General features: G+C 38.3%; 2 protein-coding genes across 2 annotated transcripts; both read left to right on the top strand.

The window, feature by feature from the left end:
- Positions 1-331: 331 nt before the first annotated feature.
- On the top strand, positions 332-6,489 carry LOC18052196 (phytochrome C). Its single transcript, XM_006447742.2, has 4 exons — positions 332-3,318; positions 3,840-4,656; positions 5,243-5,539; positions 5,701-6,489. Exons 1-4 carry the CDS (start codon positions 1,287-1,289, stop codon positions 5,921-5,923), a joined length of 3,369 nt encoding a protein of 1,122 aa, XP_006447805.1. The 5' UTR covers positions 332-1,286; the 3' UTR covers positions 5,924-6,489.
- An 889-nt stretch (positions 6,490-7,378) lies between these two features.
- LOC18052195 (putative pentatricopeptide repeat-containing protein At5g09950) lies at positions 7,379-10,781 on the top strand. The gene has a single exon (XM_006447741.2). It carries the CDS (start codon positions 7,445-7,447, stop codon positions 10,616-10,618), a length of 3,174 nt encoding a protein of 1,057 aa, XP_006447804.1. The 5' UTR covers positions 7,379-7,444; the 3' UTR covers positions 10,619-10,781.
- Positions 10,782-10,794: the final 13 nt, after the last annotated feature.

The following is a 10,794-nucleotide window of genomic DNA, read 5'->3' as shown; positions in this document are numbered from 1 at the left end:
ACACAAATACTCACGCATAAATAATTTTTTTTCTTTTGGCGGAGCATTTTGGTTAATGCTAGGGACTAGTAAATTAAACTCAAATATTCCCCAAGAAATTATTTGTAAATTTACTCTTACTGCTTACACAAGAATCAGAATGGAGCCCATCCATGTCAAAAGTTTTATGCAACACGTGAGAAATTAACCGTTAAACAAGAATATGATAATAATAGGTATAGGCATTGTGAAAATGTAAGTATCATCTGTCATCCCCATTTAGTTATTGGATATACTTTCCTTAAAAATTATCTTAGTCAAGCTGCTTAAGCAGTGATTTGGTTTGGTATGATTGAGTTTGGGTTAGAAAGATGAAAAAAAAATTTTTAGGGGCACATTCACTTTCACTACCACGCATGGCACCAATAAAATTTTGGCGGGAATAAAGGTATTTCCCACGTAGGGCACAGCAACTGGGTCTGTTGTTATCACATGTTGTTTAATCCATACCCTCCTGCAACTTGATGGTCAGTCACCCGCTTAATCTTTCGCTCACACACAAAATTTTCTCTTAACAATTACATGATATAATGATATATTAATAATATCTCTTGGATCGGTGGAATTTTGTGCGGTGATTGTTGCCATTTTGGGACTTGGTTCTCGCACACACGACACAGGGATATATAAATGACAAGTTTTTAACTGCAACATACAATTAGTTTGGACGTATGTGAAGTGGGTATTTGTAGATTTTGTATTTATCCAATATCTGGGTTGAGTTTGTGGGATTTGTTCATCTGGTTAGTGAAAATTTTATTAGGGCTCGTGATCTGTGAAAGCAATTGAGGGTAAACCCTGATAGAAAAGTTAAGAGGAGTATCAATTTTCTGGTGTCCCCTTTTGTTGGCTTTATTGATTGGAGAATAGAATCTCCTGGCGGATTATCAGCTGCGTGACTTTTTGGCAAGCATTTCTATGGATTCATGGGATAATTCAATATGAAAAAGAAAAAAAGAGATTGCTTTACCGGTAGTGATTTGCAGATGGGTTTCAACTCTTTTTTCAACTTTCATGGCGATTCCTGGTCCAGAAGAATCTCGGTGGCAATAATTGGATAATTTGATACGGGTTTTTTTAGCTTTTCTGATCTAATTATGGTCTATTGTGAGAAAGTTTTGTTTCTTGTGTTAAAAGAACAAACTTTGGATTCCATATTGCGGGTTTTAAATTCTAGGACACTGGTATTGCTCCTCTGGTTTAGTTGGGTTGTTTTAGATTGATTGGTTGAAGTTGAAGAGGAAGGGATGTCTTCAAAGTCAACAAACAAGACTAATTATTCTAGGAGTAGTTCTGCTAGATCGAAACAAAATGCTCGAGTGGCTGCCCAGACCTCCATTGATGCAAAGTTAGCTGAAGACTTTGACGAATCTGATTTTGATTACTCTACTTCAGTCAACATATCAAGTTCAACAAGCAATGTTCCTTCTTCAACTGTATCAGCTTACCTCCAAAGGGTGCAAAGAGGTAGGTTAATTCAACCCTTTGGTTGTATGATTGCAGTTGATGAGCAGAATTTCACAGTTCTTGGCTACAGTGAAAACGCCCCCGAAATGTTGGACTTGGCTCCACATGCCGTTCCAAACATTGAGCAGCAAGATGCTCTGACTCTTGGAATTGATGTGAGAACACTCTTTACGTCCTCAGGTGCTGCTGCCTTGCAAAAAGCAGCCAACTTTGGAGAAGTAAATCTTCTTAATCCAATATTGATTCACTGTAAGACTTCGGGTAAACCTTTTTATGCAATTTTGCATAGAATTGATGTGGGGTTAGTTATAGATTTAGAGCCAGTGAATCCAGATGATGTGCCCGTGACGGCTGCTGGGGCATTAAAGTCGTATAAGCTTGCTGCTAAAGCTATATCAAGATTGCAGTCCTTGCCTAGTGGGAATATATCATTATTATGTGATGTTTTAGTCAATGAAGTTAGTGATTTGACAGGTTATGATCGGGTGATGGTGTATAAATTTCATGAAGATGAGCATGGGGAAGTTGTTGCTGAGTGCCGCAGACCTGACTTGGAACCTTATCTTGGCTTTCATTATCCTGCTACTGATATACCACAGGCCTCCAGATTTCTTATCATGAAAAACAAGGTTAGAATGATATGTGATTGTTTAGCCCCACCGGTTAAGGTGATTCAAGACAAGAAGTTGGATCAGCCACTAAGTCTTTGTGGTTCCACACTGAGAGCTCCTCATGGGTGTCACGCACGGTATATGGAAAATATGGGTTCAATTGCATCTCTCGTGATGTCTGTGACAATCAACGAGGCAGAGGATGAGCTGGATAATGACCAGGAGCAAGGAAGAAAATTGTGGGGCTTAGTGGTTTGCCATCACACTAGCCCTAGGTTTGTTCCATTCCCTTTGCGCTATGCTTGTGAGTTCCTGATTCAAGTCTTTGGTGTTCAGGTTAATAAGGAAGTTGAATTGTCTGCCCAACTCAGGGAGAAGCATATTCTGCGAACTCAAACTGTGCTTTGTGACATGCTTCTTAGAGATTCTCCTGTAGGAATTGTTACCCAAACACCTAATGTGATGGATCTTGTTAAGTGCGACGGAGCTGCACTTTATTACAGGGGGAAACTTTGGTTGCTTGGGGTTACCCCTACAGAAGAGCAAATCAAAGATATTGCCGAATGGCTTCTTGAGTACCACAGAGGAAGTACGGGCTTAAGTACTGATAGTCTTGTGGAAGCTGGCTATCCAGGTGCTTTAGCTCTTGGTGATGCAGTCTGTGGTATTGCTGCCGTCAAGATTACTTCCAAAGATTTCCTCTTTTGGTTTCGGTCTCATACAGCAAAAGAGATCAAGTGGGGTGGCGCAAAACACGATTCGGGTGGTAAGGATGGCGGAAGAAAAATGCACCCCAGATCATCGTTCAAGGCTTTTCTGGAGGTAGTTAAGCAACGGAGTTTACCTTGGGAGGATGTAGAAATGGATGCCATACATTCCTTACAGCTGATATTAAGAGGATCTTTGCAAGATGAGGTTGCAGAGGATTCCAAAATGATTGTGAATGTTCCTTCAGTTGATGACAGGATTGAGAAGATCGATGAACTGCGCATTATCACAAATGAAATGGTTCGCCTGATTGAAACTGCAGCTGTCCCCATTTTGGCTGTTGATGCATCTGGTAATGTAAATGGGTGGAATTCCAAAGCAGCTGAACTCACAGGTCTGACAGTTGACCAGGCCATTGGCACAGCATTAGTCGATCTTGTTGCTGGTGATTCAGTTGATGTGGTCAAGAACATGTTATCATCAGCATTTCTGGGTGAGACTTTGATTTATATTTCAAAATGCTTTTTAGTTATGTATATGTCTTTATAAACAAATGATAGATATGCTGAATGATTTCAATTTTTGTGCATTTCAACAATATATCTGCTAAAGTCATAAGGAAGCTGATTGCTCATGCTTGTATTTGGTCAGTTGCTGCTTCTAATTTAGTCTACCACTTGCGTTACGTCATATTTGCTATCTTTTACTTCATTATTCAATCATTAGGTGAAGGAAAAATAGTTGAGGAAATGGAGTCCTACATATGAAAATCCTCTGCATGTATAACTCCCAGTCTCTTTGGCACTATGTTCTTATTATCTGTGAAACCCACTAAACTGAGTCAAGGCAGATACATTATAAATTTAATTAAAACTGTCCACTGTTCCACATTTTTCATTATTTCCAGATAATGTTCACGTTTTATTCCATGTTTCATGTTGGCATCTGTTTTCAGTCTTCTAGTACTTTTGTGATGGATCACTGTTGAATCTTATATTGATATACAACTGACAGGTATAGAAGAAAGAAATGTTGAAATCAAGCTTAGGGCATTTGGTCCTCGAGAAACCAGTGGTCCAGTTATTCTGGTAGTTAATGCTTGTTGTACTCAAGATACAAAGGAAAATGTAATTGGTGTTTGCTTTGTTGGGCAAGATATTACAGGGCAGAAGTTGGTTATGGATAAATATACCCGCATCCAAGGTGATTATGTAGGAATTGTGAGTAGTCCGTCTGCACTTATTCCTCCAATCTTTATGACTGATGAGGATGGTCGGTGCTTGGAGTGGAATGACGGAATGGAAAAATTATCTGGTTTGAAGAGGGAAGAAGCCATTGAACGGATGCTTATTGGGGAAGTTTTTACGGTTAAGAATTTTGGTTGTCGGGTCAAAAATCATGACACATTGACCAAACTAAGGATAGTAATGAACAAGGTTATTTCTGGACAGGATGCAGATAAAATACTATTTGGGTTCTTTGATCAGCAGGGTAAATATGTTGAAGCGCTACTCTCAGCAAACAAAAGGACTAATGCAGAGGGAAAGATTTCTGGGATTCTGTGCTTTTTGCATGTGGCTAGTCCAGAACTTCAATATGCTTTGCAGGTCCAGAGGATATCAGAACAGGCTGCAGCCAATAGCCTAAATAAGTTGGAGTATATCCGTCGGGAAATCAGAAAGCCTCTAAATGGGATAGCTTTTATGCAGAATCTAATGGGAACTTCTGATTTAAGTGAAGAGCAGAAGCAACTCCTGAAGACGAGCGTATTGTGTCAGGAACAGTTAACCAACATTGTTGACGACACTGACATTGAAAGCATTGAGGAATGGTATGATTGTCAAATTTGATTACAAATCATATCTGCTTGTGAACTATTCTAGATTGTCGAGTGTAGAGTTATAGCATCAGATCTAGTGTTATGTTGTCTTCATGCTTTATGTTTGCGATAAAGTAACTGACTGTAGTGTTTATTTGAAGATTTCTTAATTCAATGGTTACAACCAACATTGTTGACGACACTGACATTGGAAGTATTGAGGAATGGTATGATTGTCAAATTTGATTACATTCATGTCTGGTTGTGAACGATTCTAGATTGTTGAGCGTAGAGTTATAGCATCAGATCTAGTTTTATGTTGTCTTCATGCTTTATGTTTGCGATAAAGTAACTGACTAGTGTTTATTTGAAGATTTCTTATTCAATGGTTACTAAGTTATTGTATGATTACTTTGGTGGGCATACTAAAATGCGTGCTCACACCAGACAAATGGCTTCAGCTTTTCCTTATACACGCGTCTTGCAATTTATTGAGCAGGCAAATATTGGCATTTCTTGATTTGATGCTTTACTTTTGTCATGTCTTGAGCCCTGCTGAAATGTAATAGGTTTTTCTCCTTTTCTCACCCACATGCAGCTATATGGTTCTGAAATCTGGTGAGTTCAACCTCGGGGAAGCTCTTGACGCAGTTATGACACAAGTTATGATACCAAGCCGGGAACACCAGGTGCAGATTATCCGTGATTTACCAGCTGAAGTGTCAACCATGAACTTGCATGGAGACAAGTTGAGGCTTCAGCAGGTCCTTTCAGATTTTTTGACTAATGCACTCATCTTCACCCCTGCATTTGAGGGATCTTCAATTGCATTCAGAGTAATTCCGCAGAAGGAACGTATAGGGAAAAATATACACATTGTTCACCTTGAATTCCGGTAATCATCTTTTAAACTCGTGCCTGCAAATTTGTTTATTCTTGCTCCTGTGATGTAGATGCAGCCTAGTATACGACCATTATGTTTTTCTTTTTCTTTTGCACACCTTTACTGAGGGAAACTTGCAAAGATACTATCTGTTTTATGCGATATTATGGCAGGATCACTCATCCAGCACCTGGAATCCCTGAAAAGTTAATTCATGATATGTTTTACCATAGCCAGGGTGCCTCAAGGGAAGGTCTTGGCCTATACATCAGCCAAAAGCTTGTTAAGCTTATGAATGGCACTGTGCAGTATATCAGAGAGGCGGAAAGATCATCCTTCCTTATCCTCATTGAATTTCCTTTGGCCCACCAAAAAGATGCTGATAAAACCAAATAACCAGCTCAGTTTAATGAGCAAATGAACAAGTTGTGCTGACGCATAACATGATGCTGAGAAGTAGCATGTCATTCTGGTGAATGAATGCCTCTTTGTTCAGTTTTAATCATGGATTTTCTCAAGGTTGGGTGATGCTGGAAATTTACCCCCTCGACTTGGCATAGTGGGTTATCTCGGTAAAGCCACTGAAGCAGCAGTGTGGAGTTGTACTCGGAGATTTTGAAAATGAAGAAACCTGAGTTTCCAGTGAAGACCTATACAACCTGCATCTTCAACTCAGATAGAATCTTAATCTTGTCTTTTGTAACATCATTTTTCCACGTACATTGTTTCTCAATGAGAACAAAGAAAAAGAAAAATCTAATTTGGTCACAGTTTGTAACTCTGGAGTAAGACTCTCCCAGCAAGTGTCTCAACAACATAAAGCACATAGCACACTGTACAGTGAGACTTCATTGATAATCAAACCAGAAGTGTATTGTTCTCCAGCTCTGGACCTGGGGATAGTCTGTTGTAACTTCTCTGCATATGAATTTAACGAAGTGTGACGACCAATGTTGTATACAGGGGCGGCCCGGAATTTTTTGTTAGTTTGGATTAATTTCGAAATTTATTGTTTATATTTGTGTGAATATCGGTGCGTATGAAAAATTTAAAAAATAATATTTATATCAAATAATATAACATCATAATTATTAATAAAATACATACATTTACCAAAAGATTGACACGCTTGCAACAAGTAAGTTTATAGAATAAATTATTGAAATTGTATAGTAAAATAAATATCTTTGAAATGCGTATGAATTTCTTGATATAGAACGTAAAATCTTCGAATAATTAGATATAATGGAAAAAAAATGAGCAAATATGGTGAAGGAAATAAACTAGGGAAAATATAGTTAACTAATTAATCTTTTATTTTTGAAAACTTTAAATTACTCTATTCAAAAAGAAATTTGAGAGGGTTGATAATTTTCTTTCTCTTTTTTTTTTTTTTTGTCTCTTAACAAAAATGAAGGTAAATTAAGGTTTTTTTTTTAAAAAAAAAAGTGATTTGAAGATAATCAATCACCAGAGAGATAATATGAAATTAACCCTTATATAATTTATTTGTAAAACAAGTACTTTTATTACATGCTATAATATATTGAATTACCCTTTTTTTTTTCAATAAGAACATTTTTTTAAAAATAAATTGTAGTAGTAATAACATTTTAACCCTCCAATAATTTCAATTTGTTCAATAAACAAATAATTTATTTATAATTGAATTCGGAATATATTTAAAATGAAAAAAAAAAGTCTATCATTAGTTGCTGATTAATGGTTGGTACTTATCAAACATTTTAATTAATTATTGTGCTTTTAAAATAAAAGTAAAATTATAACGGTTGCAAAACTTAATCACGACTTTTTGTTAACGTTTGAAATCAAGAACCATAACTAGAATAACGAACTTTGAAACATTTGAAGGCGCCAAATGCATGAGCCGAAGCTGCCACTACTCTCAATCGAAGCATGTTTCGCAGTCACAAGCGAACTCTTACGACATTCGCCAACTCTTCTTTAACGACACAAAATGCCAGCGACAACACTCTTCGCCTTTATCTCCAATATGTTAAACCACGCGTCACAAGTTCCCCACTCCCAGTAGAGACTTTAATTCATCAGCACAGAATATCACAATCACATCCCAAATCAGCTAGCCTTGATATTTATGAACATTTAGTTGGAAAATATCGCGACTCTTGCAGCTCAAAAGATGCTAAACTTTTCCATTTGCAAATTCTGAAACATGGGTTTGCTTATGATGTGTTTTTATGCAATACCCTCATTAATGTTTATGTTAGAGTTGGTGATTTGGCGTCCGCGAGTAAGTTGTTTGATGAAATGCCTGACAGAAACTCTGTCTCGTGGGCTTGCATTGTCTCTGGGTATACCCATAAAGGTATGTCTAATGAGGCTTGCAAGATGTTTAAAGAAATGGTTCGTGCAGGGTTCTTGCTGAATCGTTATGCCCTTGGCAGTGTTCTTCGAGCTTGCCAGGAGTGTGGACCAAGTGGGTTTAAATTTGGGATGCAGGTTCATTGTTTGGTTTTGAAATCTAATCAGACATTTGATGGGCTGGTGAGTAATGTATTGATAGCGATGTATGGGAGTTGTTTAGAGTCCACTGATTGTGCTCGTCGAATTTTTGAGGAAATAGAGACTAGGGATTTGATATCTTGGAATTCTATCATTTCGGTTTATTCGCAAAGAGGAGATACAATTTCTGTTTTTAAGCTTTTCTCAAGAATGCAGAGAGAAGGTTTTCGGTATAGTTTAAAACCTAATGAGTATACATTTGGGAGCTTAATAACTGCTGCTTATTCCTCTGTTCTTTCTGGTTCATATTTGCTTCAGCAGATACTAGCTATGGTGAAGAAAGCTGGACTTTTATCGGATTTGTATGTAGGTAGTGCTTTGGTAAGTGGTTTTGCAAGGTTGGGCAATTTTTATTATGCTCGGAAGATCTTTGAGCAGATGATTCAGAAGAACGTTGTCTCCATGAATGGTTTGATGGTTGGGCTAGTAAGGCAGAACCATGGAGAACAAGCAACTGAGGTTTTTACGGAGATGAGAAACTTGGTTGATGTAAATCTTGATTCACATCTGGTTTTATTAAGTGCTTTTGCGGAATTTGCTGTGTTGGAGGAAGGGAGAAGAAAGGGTAAAGAGGTTCATGGATATCTCATCCGAAGCGGTTTATTTGACATGGTTGCTGTTGGTAATGGACTTGTTAACATGTATGCAAAATGTGGTACTATTGATGATTCTCGATCAGTATTCAGGTTTATGATTGGAAAAGATTCTGTCTCATGGAATACCATGATATCTGGTCTTGACCAGAATGGGTGTTATGAAGAAGCAATAATGAACTTCTGTGCAATGAGAAGAGATGGATTGATGTCTTCAAATTTTTCACTGATTAGTACTTTAAGTTCATGTGCTAGCTTGGGTTGGATCATGCTTGGACAGCAAATACACGGTGAAGGGCTCAAATTAGGACTTGACTCAGATGTTTCAGTTTCAAATGCTCTTCTTTCTTTGTATGCAGATGCAGGATATCTCAGTCAATGCCTCAAAATTTTCTTCTTGATGCCAGAGCATGATCAAGTTTCATGGAATTCTGTGATTGGAGCATTTGCTGATTCCGAGGCATTAGTTTCTGAAGCTGTAAAATATTACTTGGACATGAGGCGAGCTGGATGGAGTCCTAACAGAGTGACCTTCATAAATATTCTTGCAGCAGCGTCTTCCTTTTCAATGGGGAAACTTGGGCACCAGATACATGCTCAAGTGATTAAATATAATGTAGCAAATGAAACTACCATTGAAAATGCACTTCTATCATGCTATGGAAAGTGCGGAGAGATGGATGACTGTGAGAAAATCTTTGCTAGGATGTCCGAGAGGAGGGATGAAGTTAGTTGGAATTCCATGATTTCTGGGTACATACATAATGAGCTGTTGCCAAAGGCCATGAATTTGGTCTGGTTTATGATGCAGAGGGGTCAGAGATTGGATCATTTCACCTTTGCCACTGTTCTTAGTGCTTGTGCCTCTGTCGCTACATTAGAGCGTGGCATGGAAGTCCATGCTTGTGGAGTAAGAGCTTGTTTGGAATTTGATGTTGTAATTGGGAGTGCACTTGTTGACATGTACTCGAAATGTGGAAGAATAGATTATGCATCAAGATTCTTTGATCTGATGCCAGTAAGGAATGTGTATTCTTGGAATTCAATGATATCGGGCTATGCACGTCATGGTCACGGTGACAAAGCTTTAACACTGTTTTCACAAATGAAGCTGGATGGCCCATTACCAGATCATGTTACTTTTGTAGGAGTCTTATCTGCTTGTAGCCACGCAGGGTTGGTTGATGAAGGGTTTAAACATTTCAAATCCATGAGTCAAGTATATGGATTGATTCCCCAGCTGGAGCAATTTTCATGCATGGTGGATCTGCTTGGTCGGGCAGGTGAACTTGATAAGATAGAAGAGTTCATCAACAAGATGCCAATCACACCTAACAGTCTCATTTGGAGAACTGTATTAGGGGCTTGCTGCCGAGCAAATTGTCGCAAAACAGAGTTAGGAAGGAAGGCTGCTAATATGTTATTTGAGATGGAACCTCAAAATGCTGTGAACTATGTGCTCCTTGCTAACATGTATGCTTCTGGGGGCAAATGGGAAGATGTGGCAAAGGCTAGGAAGGCAATGAAGGAGGCAGAAGTGAAGAAAGAAGCCGGATGTAGTTGGGTCACCATGAAAGATGGTGTCCATGTATTCGTAGCTGGTGACGAATCACACCCAGAGAAAGACTTGATTTACGAGAAACTCAAGGAACTCAACCAAAAGATGAGGGATGCTGGATATGTGCCGCAGACAAAATTTGCGCTCTTTGATCTTGAACCTGAGAGTAAGGAAGATCTCGTGAGCTATCACAGTGAGAAAATTGCTGTTGCCTTTGTTCTTACTCGCAATTCAAAACTACCTATCAGAATAATGAAAAATCTCCGAGTTTGTGGTGATTGTCATTCAGCCTTTAAGTTTATATCGAAGATTGTAGGTCGGGAGATAGTACTAAGAGACTCCAACCGATTTCATCACTTCAATGATGGTAAATGCTCATGTGGAGATTACTGGTGATTGACATATGATGATTAGTTGAGGCTGTGGATACAACATATATCAAGGATTAACTTGGGATACTTCAATGTGGAGAATGATGGTACATCTAATCAGCTAGATGATGATGATAGAGTCTATTTAGACCATTTCAGACAGGTTCAAATTTTAGATAAAAATACGATTGCCGCCTATAT

This window comes from Citrus clementina, unplaced genomic scaffold (genome assembly GCF_000493195.1).
Source record: "Citrus clementina cultivar Clemenules unplaced genomic scaffold, Citrus_clementina_v1.0 scaffold_2, whole genome shotgun sequence".
NCBI classification, from domain to species: Eukaryota; Viridiplantae; Streptophyta; class Magnoliopsida; order Sapindales; family Rutaceae; genus Citrus; species Citrus x clementina.
Note: the sequence above shows the minus strand (reverse complement) of the source record. Positions and strands in the feature narration are given on the sequence as shown.